This window comes from Leucoraja erinacea, chromosome 6, assembly GCF_028641065.1.
Source record: "Leucoraja erinacea ecotype New England chromosome 6, Leri_hhj_1, whole genome shotgun sequence".
NCBI classification, from domain to species: Eukaryota; Metazoa; Chordata; class Chondrichthyes; order Rajiformes; family Rajidae; genus Leucoraja; species Leucoraja erinaceus.
Genome location: NC_073382.1, coordinates 72,085,586 through 72,105,919, shown reverse-complemented (window position 1 = coordinate 72,105,919; position 20,334 = coordinate 72,085,586). Strand labels below are relative to the sequence as shown.

The 20,334-nt window shown below is 38.9% G+C and overlaps 1 protein-coding gene across 1 annotated transcript in view; it reads right to left on the bottom strand.

The window, feature by feature from the left end:
- Nucleotides 1-20,334, bottom strand: part of ercc5 (excision repair cross-complementation group 5) — a 33,999-nt gene that overhangs the window by 5,532 nt on the left and 8,133 nt on the right. Inside the window, exons 2-13 of the mRNA XM_055637375.1 lie at nucleotides 19,468-19,628; nucleotides 18,353-18,528; nucleotides 16,469-16,584; nucleotides 16,237-16,329; nucleotides 15,885-15,945; nucleotides 14,971-15,114; nucleotides 11,428-11,635; nucleotides 8,076-9,110; nucleotides 7,012-7,310; nucleotides 6,349-6,468; nucleotides 3,602-3,815; nucleotides 787-931 (exon numbers count right to left, since the gene is read on the bottom strand). Of these exons, the coding sequence (XP_055493350.1) occupies nucleotides 787-931; nucleotides 3,602-3,815; nucleotides 6,349-6,468; nucleotides 7,012-7,310; nucleotides 8,076-9,110; nucleotides 11,428-11,635; nucleotides 14,971-15,114; nucleotides 15,885-15,945; nucleotides 16,237-16,329; nucleotides 16,469-16,584; nucleotides 18,353-18,528; nucleotides 19,468-19,555 (2,699 nt within the window). The 5' untranslated portion in view covers nucleotides 19,556-19,628. The remainder of the gene's footprint in view (nucleotides 1-786; nucleotides 932-3,601; nucleotides 3,816-6,348; nucleotides 6,469-7,011; nucleotides 7,311-8,075; nucleotides 9,111-11,427; nucleotides 11,636-14,970; nucleotides 15,115-15,884; nucleotides 15,946-16,236; nucleotides 16,330-16,468; nucleotides 16,585-18,352; nucleotides 18,529-19,467; nucleotides 19,629-20,334) is intronic.

Genomic DNA, 20,334 nt, shown 5'->3' with positions numbered 1-20,334 from the left:
AGTCAATTTACTTTTGTAATTTGAAGTTTAACAATAACAATTAACCACATAAATAAAACTCTCAAGCAAGAAGCAGCCATATCATATTAGTTCAGTGCTGCCACACGATACAAATAGGAGAAAATGCAAAAGCAAACATATTTCATATAACAGATGGCATTTGTTATTATAGAATTATAGGAGTTTCTTTTAATAAATATTTGTACAATGTTCATTAAATCATTTTTTTTAATAGTGATTTATTTGCTTAATAAAAAGAGGTAGAATGCCATTTGCTGTGAATCATGAGACTACAAATAATACAGTAGGATTTTCTATCGGTGCTAGTTTACAAGATTAACATTTCCAAAAATTCCAATGAAAAGATCAAGATCAGAATGTTATTTATATCTATTACAGTCTAAGGCTGGCCGTTCAGTTGGTTCTAAGCAATTCTATTTAGCGCAGATTCAAAATCTTGTTTGTAATGAAATAGAAATAGATGATAAAATACTTGACGGAATACTTTTATGACTGTGGCCATGGATGAATAATGCCGATCGCAATGTTAATCTAGTAACCTGGAGTTTTCCAAACTAAATTTGCAGAGCTTAAGAAAAATAATTTAGAGTGCATTACTCACAAGATTAAAAATACTTAATAAATTCCACAGTGAGATAAATGTTACGTGCACAATTAAAGGAGTTAAGTTAATGGGGTCAAATGGCTTTATCACATTCTATTCTGTGCAAGTGACCAAACAAAGTAAACAGGATAAGATTTATGATAAATGATGAGCTATCCTACCGAATACGAAAAAGCGGCTCCAGTCCAGGCCCAAGGAATTCATTCAGCAGTTCCATTGCTGTTACATAACCTACACCAGGGATCCCCTCAGTGTAGTCACTGCCCAGAAAATAGGCAAGATTTATCAGCTTTCGTCTATCGAGACCTGAAACACAAGAAAGTTCACTGATGAAGAATGTAAATTATGTATTAATTAGAGATATAATCTTCACGCTAGTAACGAGGCTGAACCAACCAATTCACAAGCATGGTGCCATTTCCATCCTCAGATTGAGGTTTAGATCAACAAAAAAAATATTTCTGCTTTACTGCAGATGTCGGAAGACCAGGTGCTGGAAATATTCATTGTCAGGCAGTTTATGGGAACAAAGAAATGACAAATTCTGATGATTGATCTGCTATCCAAAATGTTAACCAGTTTCTCTCTCCAATAATGCTGCTGAGCATTTCCAGCACTTCCATTTATTTGGACTATATATCTTTGCCATCAAAGACTTTCATCTCCATTATGCTGAAGAAATGCTGTTAATGCTTCAGATCAGCTAGAGCCAAACCAGGCCTTCAACAACTCTAGATTTCATTATTCCAAAGCCCAGCTTGCCAGACCCCACTCTGTTTACTTCTGAAAACATGGGCTATTCAAAACCGTTGCCAGTACCCTAACTCGCACCAAATTTATTCCCTTTAGGATATTCATTGACTTGTGTCTCAGTTTTTAAATTCTCATTTTATTCGCAACAAATCTACCTGTTCCTCAATTTAGCTCGTATGCACCTCTAGGTGGTAATGAAAACCACACGTAGTTTAATGTCAAATTTGACTTGAGTTCTCATAAGTATTTTGGGGATATTTAAATCGCATTAAAAATCCATATCAATGTAATTGTTGGAACTACTAACCTAATGCAACTCAAAAAACACATTGCTGAATAATTTTAAAATTACAAATTTAGCTGGTTTGTGTTTAATATATCTAATCATAACAAGGTACTTTTGTTATTCTTAGTGCATTAGGTGTTTTTTGAGCAAGTCACTGTCCCAGGGTATAGTGGACACAGCAATTTAACAATAATAGTTAATTTTCTCTCTAACTCTCTCAGTTCTTCTTTGACATGAAACATTAACTGTTTATCCATCCACAAATACTACCTGCCAAATTTTACTTTATAAATTACTCATGTTTGTTTTCAGTTCACAATTCAAAAGAATCAATAATTTCTCCCAATGAATCCCTTTTCAAATAACAAGATTAATAAAGAATTACATTTCATCATACATTAATCTTCTGGAATTTTTTGAAGATGTAACTAGGAAAATGGACAAGGGAGAGCCAGTGGATGTAGTGCACCTGGACTTTCAGAAAGCATTTGATAAGGTCCCACAAAGGAGATTAGTGGGCATAATTAGGGCACATGGTATTGGGGGTAGAGTGGTGTCATGGATAGAGAAGTGGTTGGCAGACAGGAAACAAAGAGTAGGGATTAACAGGTCCTTTTCAGAATGGCAGGCAATGACTAGTGGGGTACCGCAAGGCTCTGTGCTGGGACCGCAGCTATTTACAATCTACATCAATGATTTGGATGAAGGGATTCAAAGTAACATTAGCAAATTTGCAGATGACACAGAGCTGGGTGGCAGTGTAAACTGTGAGGAGGATGTTATGAGAATGCAGGGTGACTTAAGACAGGTTGGGGGAGTGGGCAGATACATGGCAGATGAAGTTTAATGCGGATAAATGTGAGGTTATCCACTTTGGTAGCAAAAACAGGAAGGCAGATTACTATCTAAATGGTGCCAAGTTGGGAAAAGGGGAAGTACAACGGGATCTGAGGGTCCTTGTACATCAGTCTATGAAAGTAAGCATGCAGGTACAGCAGGCAGTGAAGAAAGCGAATGGCATGTTGGCCTTTATAACAAGAGGAATTGAATATAGGAGCAAGGAGGTCCTTCTGTGGTTGTATAGAGCCCTAGTGAGACCACACCTGGAGTATTGTGTGGAGTTTTGGTCCCCTAATTTGAGGAAGGACATTCTTGCTATTGAGGGAGTGCAGCGTAGGTTTACAAGGTTAATTCCTGGGATGGTGGGACTGTTATATGCTGAGAGAATGGAGCAGCTGGGTTTGTACACTCTGGAGTTTAGAAGGATGAGAGGGCATTTCATTGAAACATAAGATTGTTAAGGGCTTGGACACACTAGAGGCAAGAAACATGTTCCCGATGTTGGGGGAGTCCAGAACCAGGGGCCACAGTTTAAGAATGAGTACGTCATTTATAATGGAGACGAGGAAACACTTTTTCTTACATAGAGTGGTGAGTCTGTGGAATTCTCTGCCTCAGAGGGCGGGTGGAGGCAGGTTCTCTGGATGCTTTCAAGAGAGAGCTAGATAGGGCTATTAAAAATAGCGGAGTCAGGGGATATGGGGAGAAGGCAGGAACGGGATACTGATTGGGGATGATCAGCCATGATCACATTGAATGGCGGTGCTGGCTCGAAGGGCCAAACGGCCTACTCCTACACCTATTATCTTTTGTATTAGATAAGACTGAAGCAACATATTTCCCCGTTAGTTCCGAACACATGAAAATGGTAGATTAGTTAATCCTGCTTCACACTCACAACACTTGAGGAATCATGAACTGAATTTCCCCTACCCTCCTATCGACCACAGTCTCTCCATTTCTGCACACTTCTCTCATCATATAACAGACACAAAACTATGGCGAAAAATGTGGGCAAAAGGAGCTTATTAATTTCAGGGCCCTCGGGTAACTGAAATGTATCCTAAAGATCAAAAAGTCTAAAAGATTTTGCTCACCAAGTTGGTTATGAATATGGACGTACTGGTAATATTCCACATACTTATCTTGATTGAAGAAATTCTTATACACATGACGTGCTCCAAACAGCCATATATCACTGTCATCAGTGATGGTTCCACTAGTTTGATCAGTCAGATCCAAGTAAGCACATTGCGCTTCTGCCTCCGTGGGAGCAACAATATAAGGAATTCCAAGAAGCCGCAACAGCTCCTATAAGCAAGACCGAAACAAATCGGCGTACTCATTATTAAATTAAATCTTCACAACACATTGGCAATAGTTCAGCTCTTTACCAATTTGAAAATTTGCCATAAGAAAACCTTTCTACGTGCTGTAGAAAGTTTCTTGCATTATTTAAGCTTTAACTTTCAGCTTTACATCACTGAAGAACCCAATTGTGGGACTGGCAATTGAAATTTCTGGTGCAGTGATTTTCAGCAATGTTTTCAGATAAGTTCTGAAAACTAAGAAATCACACTGAAATGTGAAGGTTTAATTAATATATCAATGCTGACAGAAAATATTTAGCGTGTAGTATACTTTAAATTTATTGCAATTTTCTCAATTAAAAAATGAAATTAGTAGTAGGTAAATGCTTGTTTTAAGAAGGAAGATTGTATTTGATACTAGAAAATTTAACTGAAAAGCATTTTCTACATGCTCATAGAAGGTAGACAGAAAATGCTGGAGTAATTCAGCGGGTGAGGCAGCATCTCTGGAGAGAAGGAATGGGTGATGATTCAGGTCGAGACCCTTCTTCAGACTGATGTCAGGGGAGGGGGTGGGACAAAGATAGAATGGAGACAGTAAGACTAGTGGGAGAACTGGGAAGGGGAAGGGGATGGAGAGAGAAAGCAAGGGCCATCTGAAGTTAAAGAAGTCAACGTTCATACCGCTGGGATGTAAAGGGTACACCCCAGGGTATGAGCATTGACTTCTCTGCACTTCCTTCCTGGACTTCACTATTGAAATCTTTGGAATCTTAGACAAACGGCAGTTTGGGCTATACGTTTGTGCTCATCTTGTCAGTTTTTCAAAAACTGCTGATGTTTAAGCAGTGAGAAACAAGCAGTTTGCTGGTAACACGTCATATCTATGTTATTAAAAGTCTGATCATGACCACTTCCTGTTGTTCTGTATATTAATTTTAGAAAAAACGCTGCATCTTACGGCTGTGATTTTTGGCCATCTTATTCAGAGTCCCATTCCGCTGCGCAGGACAAGAGGATTTTTTCCCCATCAATGAAAAATAAAAGAGTTATTAGTGTTTAAAAAATGTTGAGATTCTCACTCCTGAAGGCCACGCCCCTTCCGGAGTGACTATAAAACCAGAAGTGCTGAGTGCCTCAGTCAGTCAAGATGGGGGAGCGAGAGGGTCACGTCTCTCAGTCTGAGCTGTGAATAACACTGAACACATGTCTACTAAACTGTGAGTGGTTTTACTGACCTTTCAGTGCCCTTAATGTGGTTTAAAAATATAGTTTGGAAATGCTGAAGCTGTGTTGCCTTTGGTTTGGAAATGTTAAAGCTGTGTTGCCTTTGGTTTGGAAATGCTAAAGCTGTGTTGCCTAATTAAAGTTGCCTTGCCTAATTAAAGTTGCCTTGCCTAATGAAATTTGCCTTGCTTAATTAAAGTTGCCCTGCCTAATTAAAGTTGCCTTGCCTTCTATATAATTAAAAGTCTAACCTTGACTACTTCCTGCTTGCCCGTTATATTGATTTTAGAAAAAAACGCTACCACGTACGGCTGTGATTTTTGTCCATCTTACTCAGAGTCCCCACCCACCCCCGCTCATCAGGTGCCGAGGATTTTTCCCGTTGATGAAAAATAAAAAAATGAGTGTTTAAAAAATGTTGAGACTCTCTCCTGTCAATCATGTCATGAAGGCCACGCCCCTTCTGGTGGGAGGGGGAGGGACTATAAAACCCAGAAGTGTGGGCGTGGCTCAGTCTCTGCAAGATGGAGGAGGGAGAGGTTACGACTCGCTGTCTTTAGTGGCCTTGCACCCTGCTTGAAATGGTATGAAACTGCACTTGAATTTGACGGCCTTGCACCATGCTTGAAGTGGTAAGAAACTGCACTTGAATTTGGTTGTGTCTTGCACCCTGCTAGAAATGGAATTTCAAGGAATAGCCGTGAGTCAACTGTCAGCCCACCAGCCGTGAGTGAGCTGCCAGCACAACAGGCTTGAGTGAATAAGTCGCCAGCCCAAGAATCTATTCAGCCCACAATGTTCATACTGGCCCTCTGGAATCCATTCGGCCCACAACACCCATACTAGCGCACCAGAAAGCCCCCCACTGGCCACCAATATTGGAATTGGTGGAGAGGTGGAATATTGCGTTGGGGGACCAGCCCTCCCGTGTGTTGCTGGGACCCAACAGGTCCCACTTCGTCTGGTTTCTTAATAAAATCTGGACCCTGGAAAATTGAACTAGATTGGATAAATCTGGAGATTGCCTGTTGTAGAAACAGGAGACATATTGCAAAACTGTAAAGATTTTAGGAGATATGAATGGCAATGAGTTACTTCAAATAACCAATGAAAAACAACACAGCATGTACGAGAAAAGTTGGTAATATTTAGCAAGTCGGGTGGAGAGTAAAAATAGTTAACTTTTCAAGTTAAGATCCTTCATATTGCAAAGAATGTATAACTGCTATATTCCAAGTTATTGTTACAAAAGCAACATCCACTGTTCAATTTACAGATAAATCACTGGTGCATCAAAGTTATTTTACCTGACTGTCCAAGTACATTTGTCCTGTGATTGTGGCTGCAACACGCTCTTGCTGTTGTTTCTGAGATTGTAGTTCAGACTGCTTTAAGAACAAGCTGTTTTCTAGTTCCTCTATATCACCCTGAAACAAGGAGGAAATATAGAATCCCAATTATATTTAATTTAATAAAGTTATTCCCAGATTGCACTACAAACTTGCGGATGATACTTAAAGTTGCTTAACAAACAATGTTTGGTCAATAAGTTGCTCCGTTTCTTAATATTTCCAGTGCATACACCAATTATGGCCAAGAACAAACAGCGACTCTGCAAATACGATACCTTTTACATTCAATTGGTAACTGGAATAGCAATGTTTGTGGAGACACAAGTGACTGCAGATGCTGGAATCGTGAGTAAAAAAAACAAATGACTGTTGAAACTAAATGGATCGAGGAGCATCCGTGGAGGGAAATGGACATCAGTCTGACAAAAAGCTCCTGTCCCAAAATCTGTCCTTTCCCCTGCACAGCTGCTGCCTGGCCTCCTGAGTTCTCCCGGCAGTTTGTTTGTTACTTAATATTTTCTGTGCATGGTCCAGATCCTACTAGAAACGGGTTGTGACCAATTTAAAGGGACTTCAGTCTAATAAAATGTTACAAATATGACATTTATTAAACTTTACCTGATTTAGTTCACTCCACTCATTTGCTGTGCTTTCTTCCATATCTGTCCATTTGGGCTGCTCTGGTTCTTCTTCCATATTTTTCTGAACCATTTTCTCAACTTCTTCTGCATGATCACTGATAACTGCCGATTGTTCCTCTTTAACTGTCTGTACAGTTTCTAAAGTCCCTTGCACATTGTCATCATCAGGCAGTAGTGTCGATTTAGTCACAGGAATCAAAGGTTTGAAGATATCGTGTGGCAAGAGCTCATTTTGCAATGGTGCTTCATTTGTGTCAATAACTTCAATAAAGCTTCCTGGACATTAAAACAAGTATCAATTTCTGGGACACAATATGGTAAAATATTTAAAAAAAAACACAATTAACTGAGGCTAATAGATTTCCCATTAATCCAACAATTGTACTCAGACAAGTGGAAAGTGATACATTTTGGGAAGTTAAACCAATGCAGGTTGTCAGGTTCCATAGTTCCAATCTATAGGAAGGATGTGATTAGCAAGAGAAGGTGCATAATAGATTGGCACGGTTATTGCCAGAGAGCTTGAGTTAGAAGAAGAGAATGGATAAGTTGGGATGTTTCTTCGGAGTGAAGGAGGCTGAAGGTTAGAAAATAACAATGCAAGGTCACTGATTATTTACCATCTTTTGCAAAATTACCCAATATATAAAACTACATTTTAGAAACAAGGTATCCCATCCTCATTGTATCACTAAATTAACCAAGCCTTTTCATCGGGATGAGCAGCAGTGTTTTATTTATGTAAATTACTACTTCAGTGATAATAGTGGCAGAAAGCAATATTTCAATTACCATGTTGTGAGATTACAGTAATATTGTATTGATAGTCCTTCTCTTCTTTCTTCCTCACATCCCTTAACAATTAATGAAGAGTCCTTACCCGAAACATCACCTATCCATTTTCTCCAGAGATGCTGCCTGACCCGTTGAATTACTCCAGCATTTGGTGTTTATCTTTGGTATAAACTAGCATCTGCAGTTCCTTTTTATTATATTTCCATAACATTTTATGTAGTTTACTTGGTTAGGAAAAAAAATTACCCTCAGAGTCACTCTGATCTTCATCCTTCGCAGAATTCTGGTTTCCAATGGATTCTTCTAGCGAGGCTCGTTTATCTTTTTCAGAAGAAAAACTCTTCAATTCCAGTTCTCCTTTTATCTGAGGAGACATTTTTATATTGTCCACAGACTGAATGCCCAGAGCGTGAGAAATTAAAGGCTGCTGTACACTTGGAATAATTCCACTGTTTGTACTGCTATTTTCTAGGAACATAACTGTTTCAAGAGGATTAATACATTGCCTGATGTTACTGTCCAAGTGCAACTCACCATCATTTTCAGTTTCCTGCACAAATTCAGAAGATTGAATATTTATCTGTTCAATTTTCTGTTTTTCAATAATCACTTGCATTATATCTCTGGTTGCATCATCATGATCTTGTTTGTTTGCACTGATGGGAGAAGATTTTGCAGCTGCAGGAAGTTTAGCTTGCATATTGCAATTTTGATCATTTCCAGATCTTATAGATTTCCTCTGAGGGGCCTTTGAACTTAATGGTAATTCAAGCAGCTCACAATCACTGTCAAATACCTCTTGATCTTCATGCTCATTATCTGAGCTTAAGCATCTGACAAGTTGTTTTGTAGTATTGCTGTATTCATTTTCTTGGTCCCTCTTTGCAATGTTTGTCACTTCAATTTCTTCTAAAGCTTGCTGGATGGCTCGATGTGTCCTTGGTGACATATTTACATTTTTGGAAGTACCACCAGCTGAATATAGAGAGCTACTGCACTCGGGTAGAAATAATTTATCTTCTCCAGACTCGAGCGCGTCATCTGAGCTGCTTTCTAACATGGCAGCTTCAATAGCCATCATTGTCCGTGGAGAAGGGCAATCATTTGCAGCAGCGTCATCATTATTCTCAGCTTTGGTTGTTGGAGGTGATGTGAGACTTGAATATTTAAAAGGCTCCCAACCAGAGTTTGAGGGTTCTTCTGTGGCAGTGGAATTAATAATTTTCTCTGGTAGATTTTGTTCATTGGTCTTTGCATCTTCACTATTTTTCAACTGGACTCCTGCAAGTTAAATTAATATTTGAAATTGTGTATGTTCTATTTAGATTTTTCTGTCAGACACATTAAAAACAATAATGCAGTCAGTTATCACCCATTAACATTATCTTTAAATAATGTCCTATATTGTTGTATAATAATGGAAACAATTTCAGCTTTCACTCCCAGCCAGTTCAACAAGCCTAATACCACCTGGCATCCAAACAATACCAATTGTGAAAAATCTCAAAGATGCTGTAACAAATATTCTGATTCACATCCCCAGATGGTGTGCCATCACAAACATTGTCAATTAAATTCTCTCCCTCAGTGGGCGGTGAAGGCAGGTTCTCTGGATGCTTTCAAGAGAGAGCTAGATAGGGCTCTTAAAAATAGCGGAGTCAGGGGATATATGGAGATGGCAGGTACGGGGTATTGATTGGGGATGATCAGCCATGATCACATTAAATGGCGGTGCTTGCTCGAAGGGCTGAATGGCCTACTCCTGCCCCCATTGTCTATTGTTTAAATCTACATGGAAATGATCCCTAAAAAGTGTACTTAAATTTGAAGTTAGTAGGTCATTGGGTAAAGACAAAAATAACACTATTGTGTGGTAGATGAATCTCTCCTGCCCTGAAAATTACACACTGGACGCTCACTCTCTTGTTAATTTGTGTTCTGATCATTTTCCTTAATAATTTTCACCTTTAATTCCATGTTGCTGTTTCAATCTTTATTTCATTTCCTGCACAATGACTTAATAAATATGTTACATTTCCTGCTTTGTTGCATGCATGAGTATCTAACCCGATTGATTAATCAGCCAGCCTGGTGCCTGCACTCTTCCTAGACTCTAGGGATTTCCTGTAGAAAGTGTTGAGATATCAAACTGACATTGAAACATAGCCTAATAAGAATTTGTGGAGTATTTATACAAAGGTAGTCAGTGAGTGTCACCCCTTCATTGCTGACAACAAAATGTGTGCTGCTGTTTGTAATTTTAATACAGATTTACAGAAATGTGAGGTGTTACATTCTGGGAAATCTAACAAGGGCAGGACCTACACGGTGATCTTAAAGAGGTATATAAAATCATGAGGAAGATCGGGTAGCTGCCCCAAGTCTCTGGCCCAGAGTAGACAGATCGAGGACAAGAGGACATAGGTTTAAGGTGAAGGGGAAAATATTTAATAGGAATCTGTGGGGTTCCTTTATCACACAAAGGGTGGTAGGGGTATGGAACAAGCTGCCAGATGAGGTAGTTGAGGCAGGGGCTATCCCAACATCTAAGAAACAGGTAGACAGGTACATAGATAGGACAGGTTTGGAGGAATACAGGCCAGGTGGGACTAGTGTATCTGAGACAGGTTTGAAGGAAGTGGGCAGGTGGGACTAGTGTATCTGAGGCATGTTGGCCAGCGTGGACAAGTTGGGCCTTAGGGCCTGTTCCCACGCCGTATCACTCTATGACTCTATGTTTCTAATTGCATATAAAAACACAATTTCTGGGACATGAATTCAGTATGCCTGATTGGATGTGTTATTTCAGTGACAAGTAATTGCACTCAGTATTCCTGGGTGGTGACTATTCTGGGGCTGACCAGACCCAAGTTTGTTTATTTCCATCCTCACGAAGCATGATAACAACCTTAATCCATTGTTCCCATTTAACTAACTGAAAGATAGCCATTGAATTGATGCTGCAACTAATTCCAATAAAGTGATGAGCTCTACAAAGATAAAATATAGAAAACCAAACAGAATGAGTTGTTAGTTTTAATTTTCTGACACCCATCTGTAATAAAATTTCACTTGATGCACCAGTAAAAAGGAGCATTTCCCACTGTCCAGTTACATCGGTACGGATAGATGTCATGCATTGGGAAGCATGTTGTTTGATTCTGGGTGTAAAGCAGTAACACGTTAACCATTAATGAAAATATCTATAATGAAAAGCCCAGATGTGCTTTTACCCAATAATTTATATAAATGTTAGTGATTCATCTATTTCACATATTAGCACTATTTGCTTTTGTATACATTTCTATGCATGTTGACACATGTATAGTTTTGCTGCAAAAAATAAGGTAGAGAATGGGAGGGGGAAGGGGATAATAAAAAGCTGACATTTCCTTATTATGTTTAAAAACATTCACTGATAAAACTGTGCAGATCCCAATTTTCTTTTATCGATGCAGTACAAAAGCAGCAAAATGTTTTTACTTGGGGAAACGATTAAAAGCTTTAATGAAAGAGCTAATTGACATCAAAATAAGTTAAATGAAACCGAACATTATTGATATGTAGGAAATCATTTGTTTAATCATATTCTCTGTACCTTTTATCAGAATGTAGTGTGAAGCATCCTCTGATACAAGCCGTCTGGTTTCCATATCCTTAATGAATCCCCCTTCATTATCACAGTCCATTTGGATTTCTCCACAGTATTGTTTGTTCATCTCTTTTTGAACACCTTGAATATGCTGGTTAAGTCTGTTGCGTTTAAGCAGGCCAGATAACTGGTACTGAGAAAAATCAGTTGACTGCTATAGAAGTAAGCACAAGATGATAAATGTGTTTAAACATTCTGATTTGAAAAATCGATATATTAATTATGTGTTAAATAATCAAGAATTATTCACTATATTTAAAGGTACTTTGTTGCAATGCATTCTGCGAGCTGGGCAACATTCTACATTTCCATGATCATCGTCTGCCTTGATCTGTCCTTTTCACACCTTACATGCTCTTTGTATGCCTTCCAAATCTGTAGTTTCCCTCTCCTCTGAAGAAGGGTCGCCACCCGAAACGTCTACCATGCCTTCTCTCCAGAGATGCTGCCTGAGTTACTCCAGCATTGCTGAGTAGTTTCAATGTAAACCATCATCCTACACTCTTATTGTTTTGGTAGGTCTGCAATCGGCATACCAAAATATTTTTTCCCCTCTTTTTCAGAAGGATAATACAGCAACCATTCTGTAAAGGCCATGTAAATGAAAAACAGTTCTCATTGTAAAATATCTATATAATTAGTAGTTAGTAGTTAGTTTAGTTCATTGTCACCAGCACCGAAGTACAGTGAAAAGCTTTTGGTGCGTGCTAACCAGTCAGCGGAAAGACTATACATGATTACAATCCATCCAGTGTACAAACACATGAGAAAGAAATAACATCTAGTACAAGATAAAAGTCCAGTAAAGTCAGATTAAAGATAGTCTTCAGTGAGGTAGATAGTAGCTCAGAACTGTTCTCTAGTTGTGGGTAGGATGGTTCAGATGTCTGATAACAGCTGGGAAGAAACTGCCCCTGAATTTGGATGTGTGCATTTTCACACTTGTGTACCTCTTGTCTGATGGGAGAGGGGAGAAGAGGGACTGACTGGGTGAGACTCATCCGTGATTATGCTGGTGGCCTTGTCGAGGCAGTGCAAAGTGTAAAAGGAGTCAATGGAAGGAGGGTTGGTTTGTGCGATTGTCTTGGCTGTGTACACAATTCTCTGCAATTTCATGCGGTCTTGGATGGCGCAGTTCCATGCTGTGAAGCATCCTGATAAAATGTTTTCCATGTCGCATCTGCCGAAATTGGTGTGAATTGCTGGGGATATTCCCAATTCCCTAAGCCTTCTAAGGAAATAGAGGCGTTGGTGTACTTCCTTGGCCATTGTTTCAATATGGGTGGTCCAGGCCAAGTTGCTGGTGATATTTCCTGTCAAGAACTTAAAACTTTCAACCATCTCATTGCCATTTAGCAGTAACATCATATCTGGATAAATTGTAAAATTGTATGAGAGTGTAGCCTCTTGGTGAGCAAGATAACTTTGTTGACCAAAAATGAAAATCTGCTGATAATATACGTTTTGCTATTGCATTTAAGTTTTGGATGCTTGTTTCTACTAGCAGTGTAAAATCCAGATCATCTAATTATTAGAAGGTGTCAATCTAAGTATTTTTGAAGAAACCCTGAACACCAAGAGCACCAAAACTATACCTTGTGCAGTGGCAGATTACTATATCGTTCAAGAGATCGCTCCGTTATGTCTCGAGCCACTTAGGAGAAAACATGGTATTAGGAGAATGTGGTTTTACGCATACGAGCTCTCCACTAGACTTTCCAAGCTTCTCGAAAGATAAATCTTCATAACACAGTCTTTTGATTAATAGTTTATTTATTGTTGAAGAAAAACAGTAAGATGCTCATCCAACCTTCTTCTTAGACTCGTACACTTTAATCTTTGTCAAACTCCAGCATATTGCTTTTTTTAAACGTTAGAAAACTCCTCATGTCTCAGCATAACTCCACATCTAGGAAAGCTCCTCATGGTCGAAGGATATTCCTTCCTACCATGTTGGCTCCAAAATTAAACTAACAAATTAACAGCTTCTCCACAAGAAACCCAGCAGCAAACACGCCTCCGACTACGTAATAAATCCCACCCACATAATTACAAGCTGGTAAAATTTAAAGGCAAATGCCATAATTTATGACACACAAAATGGCCACCACCTTGGTACATGTGGCAATAAACTAAACGGAACTGGTTCAAAAACCATGAAGAAGTCAATGGAAAGCACAGGCTGGAGAACAAAGCCACAATTTTACAATTTGGATTTCTCCAGCTTCTTTCACTGCAGGTTAGGTGTCATTAGTCTGATGCAAACATCCCTTAACAGCTGGCGTAATTTGTGTCACTGAGATTTGGTGACACACTGTAAAGATGAATGACTGAAAACCAAAACATAATATGAGCTGGGTTCAATGTAGAGTATAAATGGTTTATAGAATAATTCATATGGTTGACAGGCTTCAATTTTAAGTATAAACAAGACCAACTGGGACCCGTTGGGTCCCCGTCACACAGGATGCCTAGTCCCCCAACGCAATAATCCACCACTCACCCGTTTCCCCAACGGGAGGCCTGCTCCCCCAATGCAACCCATTCCCCAAGGCAATATTCCACCACTCACCTGTTTCCCCAACAAAATATTCCACCACTCACCCATAGTCCCCAACTGCGCAGTGGCTGCTCATTTCGTATTATTCAAAATTCAGTGTAGTGACATTAAAGTATATTTTTTAAATGCACCCTCCCTCCATGCTGCCAGGAATATACTTTCTAAAAACTTGCTGGGAGGACTGAGTGTTCCTCGATTGCAATTTTATTGTAACTTTGTTGCAAGCTGGGTCAGCAAGGATTTTAGCTGCTAAATTTGTCTTAAACTTGATTTTCTAAAGGTAAGAATTATGAATAACTTGTGAAATATAATACCAATCTGAACTAAACTTGACACAGACCACCACGGGACAATGGTGAGTAAGGTGCTGCAAACATTTTAGTGCTATAGTGTATCGTTTTGGCGTAGTTCCGGGATCACATGAAACCACACGTGTAGATAGATGTGTCCCTGTCACACGGGAGGCCTGGTCCCCCAATGCAATATTCCACCACTCGCCCATAGCCCCCACGGGAGGCCTGGTCCCCCAACGCAACCCTTCCCCAAGGCAATATTCCACTACTCACCCGTCTCCCCTACGGGAAGCCTGGTCCACCATCGCAGCCCATTCCCCAAGGCAATATTCCACCACTCACCTGTTTCCCCAACGCAACATTCCACCACTGCGCAGGGACTGCACATTTCGCCGTATCCAAAATTCAGTGTACTGTCATTTTAAAATATTTTTAAAAAGAGAGAGAGCTTTTAGGTTGCCTGGCGGGACTTTAGGTGGCTATTGGCAACCGTTAATTTTGAGCCCTGTCATGAATACGCATAGATAGAAACAAGATGAGAGTTTTAGTAATATATAGATAGATGGATAAACTAATCACTGAATAAATCTTAATGTAGCCTTTTCCTACACCATACGCACAAATAAATCAGCCTACCTGAGGCATTGGCTCCAATAAACTTCTTCGACGCTTGGCAAATTCTTTGAGATCTGTCAAGATTTCATGCCTCACTTCTGGAGGTAAACTTGCAAAGTCTTCTGAATCAATATCTACAGAATTAGGATTCTCAAAAAATTCATTCTAAAAAAGAAATTTGAAAATACAAAAAAATGATTTATTGATTATCATTTCAGTAAAGATTCAGGGAACATCTGAGTAGCCTTGACAACATATGATTTAATCAAGGAATCAGGCCTGTCTTGTAAAAAGCAGCATAAATAGTTGCATCTGCATTAACTAGTTAAGGAAACATCCTGTATAATGCTCCTACTATTTTGCAGCTTTCAAATTTTTTTTTGGTTCAGGATTAAAATATTTGAAAACATATGGAATTGGTGCTTTGTGTACGGAAATAAATTGGAGGACAGTATATGATACGGCTGGCTAACTGTTTTGGGGTCCACCAATATTTCCTCTCACCACACTTTATGATTTATCTCCTTTCTGCTAGAACACTTTTTCTGACCCACCTTTTTGGTTCTGCACTTGTCTGCATTATATCCCACCGATTATTTTCTCCTCTCATTCTTCCAATCACAGTTCTTTACAGGCCAGGTAGCTAACTAAAAAGAGAAACAGAGTTAATATTTTGGCCAAAGACCCATTGACCTGATATTAGCTCTGTTTTCATTTGTACAGATGCTGCCCAATCTATTTTCTGTTTTTAATTCAGACTGCTATCATCTGTCGTTTCTGATTTTCATTTTCTATCACACCTCTGCCCATTTTTCACTGGATATATAATTGTTTGAAAGCAAGTTTTATAATCAGTATATTACGACAAAAAAGCATAATTTATTTCTCCAAAACATGGAGCAATTGTTTCAAGGAAGATAAAGGTATCAAATCACCTGCAATAACCTTTCATTCTTCATTCGTTCTTTCCATTCCTTCTCAGCCTCTTCATCTGAGCTAAAAGTGAAGGATTACTCTGTGAGTTGTACATCAATAATACTAATAGACTAGTATCACTTTAACATTGCAAATACAAAACATAATACAAAATTAAAAAAGGGAAACTTTACTGCTGTCTCCATTGGATTGGGATGGTAAATTGCTGGATGTCTATTTGCTTACAGCCTTTCCCGATCAACTGCATCACAATGTATTGCTTTCATATTTTATGTATTCACACATTATGCATTCATAATATGGATTTCAACAATGAAACAACTACAACCAAGATAAAAAAAACTAACAAACCTGTTTTCCTCTTTCTGTTCCAAGGAAGGCAGAATAAAAATATCATCAGTTTCTCCTCTCTTCACCTGAGAGAGACTGGGAATGATGTCATCACTATTGACAAGAAAAATAGTAAGGTGGTTCTCAGAAACTAAATTCCAACAAGAATATTTTTGTTGTTAATGAAAGAAAACTTGATCTACATTTATTTACTGTTGAAATCAAAGCAATCCCAAATTTAAATGTTACTAGCCTTTTGCCTCCTGTTGCAGCTTTTAAGGCAAGCCTCTTCAGAAATGTTTTCAACAGCTTGTCTGTAGTTTTCTTTGTGTCTTTAACTGCCAGCTCCTTTCTCTTCCACCTATTTTCCTGATATAAATAATAACTTCAGTTTAACCAACATCAAGTATGTACTAATACTGAATAATTAAAGTCTCATTACAATGACCTATAATTTGGCAAGAGAACGGAAGGATTAATTGGTAAACATCAGTGTCAAAAGCATGGTCTCCATGATGTAATACAAATCTTATATCTATAATTGTTTTAATTTTTGTTATCTTCTCCAATTATAAATTCCTATTCTCACACTCATCGTGGAAAATATCCAGATAGCTGCCACCAGCAATGATAGTCCTGCAGCAATTTAGACACATCCAGCTTCTCAGCAGGAAAAGATCTTCACTCTAACCAAAGCTAAACAGTCATGAGTAAATAAATGCCAAGAATAATATGTACTGACTAAAGCAAAACGCTTGTGAAGGTCCTTTATTTTCCATAAGTGTGCTATTGTGGTGTCAGCTGATAGTGAAACCACTTATGGTCGACCATGCTTGCACACCTTCTTGTAGAAGGTTAGCACGTTCTATTCCTGTTCGCCTGTGCATTTACGAGTTTTGGCTGTTGCGTTTCGTTGGCCTGCTCGTTTTCCTTCCTCCGGTTCTGGGGGGGGGGGGGGGGGGTGGGTGGGTCCTGTGGCGTTAGCTGATAGTCGGACCACTTACGGTCAAACCCTCGTCAGTGGTTACGAGGGCTGTCACGTGACGTCATGGGTTAAGGGGAGTGTCCTGCTACATAAGCAGATATAATCTTGATATCAGGGGAGTGGACAGGTAGCTGAGCTCGAGACAACACCCTCGCTCAGCAGCAATGACAATATATTTGAGGTCCAAACTTGCATGTACGTCAACCACGTAATGTCTGAATAAAGCAACTATTTGTTCACCACGTTTGGTGCTGCTACACCATACAAGAAGGTTGAACTTGTCTTTTACTCTCTGCAATTGATGTCATGGGAGACTAAACAGCTAATATTTTAAAATAATTAGACCAACATATTATTCTTTTACAATAACATAAACACCAAATATTGCAAAATTGCATATGTAATCGATCATGTAAGAAAATCTTAGTAGATTATTTAGAAAACTTGGAAACATACTCCTACTAGGAGTGTGGTATACTTTCTGGTACACATTCCAATATTCTGTACTTTGATACAGAAGCACAAAATGAAACCTTTCCAGAAAGCAAGTTGCAGTCATCAACAGCAGTTCAAATTCAAGCATATTAAAGAACCTTCCTAAAAAACACAAGTCTTCTGAAAAGTCAAGAGCAATATTTTGACACAAAAGTATCATAGCTGATGTACTAGAACCAATGGATAGCAAAAAGTGCAATGTATCAATTTACTTCTTTATTTCAAATTTCAATACTAATTAAAATGACATACAAAGCATCAATCAAAATCAAACTATATTTATAAGGGGTGGGGTTAATGTTCCCTCTCAATACTTCTTATACACCTGCCATAAAGATACCTTACTTAAAGTTGACTAATTCTTACAGACCAATAGCAGAATAGTAGGTCATGATCACTGATAAATATTGAAATATGGTTGATTTTGTACCATAATTTCTTTCTTACGTGAAATCGAATAGGATCCTAAGTTCTGTACGTAGAAGATATTTTATGTTCAATCGTTTTGGAGAGGATTCAAAGGTATTTTATTGTCACGTGTACCAATTAAGGTAGTGATAGGATTCAATACAAGATGAAGTGAGAGTATAAATTCAATTATTTAAAATGTTTTATTAAGCTATCCAAAGTAGGTTATTAATATTAGACAATACTTACCAAAGTTTGCTTCTTCAGTAGTGGCATCTTTCCATCAAAAACAACCAATGGTCGTATTCGATAAAACAACAATTTACAAAGTCGATGGAGCAAAATCAAAAGGTGAGCATTTGGTATAGAATTACCATGGCGATCTCGTGCTCCCTTCACAGCCTGGTTTAACCAAATGCTAATATCTTGTAAAAATTGGTTAAGAAAAACTAGTAAAGCTTAAATAATATTAAATAAAATAACATTACTATTCACATTCACCTGGGAAAGCATTAATCATAGCAACACACTTCAAAAAAATAATTTAAAAAAAAATCCAACATTATCCTGAAATTCATATAGTGTAACACATACTACTTTCAAGCCTGGTTAGCTAGATCTCAAGGGAAATTATTTATATCTTATTAAAGCAGCATCACTTATTTCCTTTATTACTGAGAAAGTACACGAATTAAAATATATTTAATTTAAAATCTGCCTGTGGTTGGCTGCATATTAAACCTCCCCATCCTCTTTATATTGGTTTTCAATCCTCCATCTTTTACTTCAGAGAAGTAACGTATCTGATTTGATATTGTTTTTTTCCTTCTACTCTTTAAGGAAGAAAACCAATATCAAATCAGATGCGTTACTTCCACCTGATAATCTTACTCAAGTGAACAATTTAAGTATAAGAAATTAAAACTAAATGCATCTCATGTTTTTCATTCAGTCAACACTATAGGAAAGCTAAGTTAGATTATTATTATGGGCCATTCAGCCTGAAGAAAAGTGATTACGTATTTAACTGGTAAGTGACAGTGATTCAAGGGAGCAAAGTTGCAAATACAGCAAAAATATTATTTTTTAGCTTAGTTTAGTTTGGAGATACAACGCGGAAACAGGCCCTTCTCCCACTGGAATAAAATTGGCTCTTGCAGGACTGTTATGAAAAAAAGTTAATAAAAGAACAATTTTATTTCTGTTCCTGTTTCTTAACCCATGCACAAATGATATGGCTTTGCATTATGTAAAATTGTGACATGGGCCATTTTCTATGAATGCAACACTCTCAGCCCACAGAACATGTAGTGGGGTGGCACGGGAGACTCTCCTTACAACTCAAGTAAGGAAGTAAAGGATACCGACAGCAAGTATTTTTCCTTCAAGAGTTTCTGGTCTAGTTGGTTGTCCAGTACACTCCAACAGCTTCCACAGTCCCTGAACTCCCATAATGCTGCTTAAAGTTGTTCACGTCTCCAGGAGGTAAAAATTACAATTTATAGTTCATCATGGAAGGAAAACACTGCAACAGCAAGAGAGGTTTGTACTTGATTAGTATTCTGATAATTTTATGAGACAGTTACAAGCTTCCAGATATTCTATGTTTAATGTAGTACAGGTGCACAACCTTTTATCCGAAAGCCTTGGGACCAGACACTTTTCGTAATTCAGAATTTTTCGGTTTTCGGAATGGAAGATTTTTAGCGTAGATTTTAACGGCTGGCTCAGTGGTAGAGTGCTCGGCTCGTATCCGTAAGGTCGCGAGTTTGCGCCTCGATCCCGGCAGTTACTCGATCGCGAGTTTGAGTCTTCAATGTAGGTTTTTCTTGCAGAATAGGAGAGAATAGGGAGGGTTAGGCTGGGATCCTTCTCTGCGAGATGATCTTAGTGCGGGAGACAAGTGTAGGAGAGGTGTACTGACTGTGTGGGCAGAACTTTGGAAGTGATTGCCCACCATTCTCAAAAGCCGCTGTGTCTTCCTGTCCCTCCAACTCCAGAGGAATCCGCTCCCCGATGGGCCGCTACGGCGACAAGTGGCAGTTCGCCCACAGCCCGAGCTGCGCCCCCTCATCCGCAACCCGGGTTCCTCTGGAGTTGGAGCGGGGCTGGGCTAGAGTTGTTGCTGGCTGTGAGTCTCTGGGATCTCCATGCTTGCAGTGGGCCTGGGGGTCGGTGTCCCGATGAGAGGGCGCAGCTCGGGCTGTGGGCGAACTGCCACTTGTCGCCGT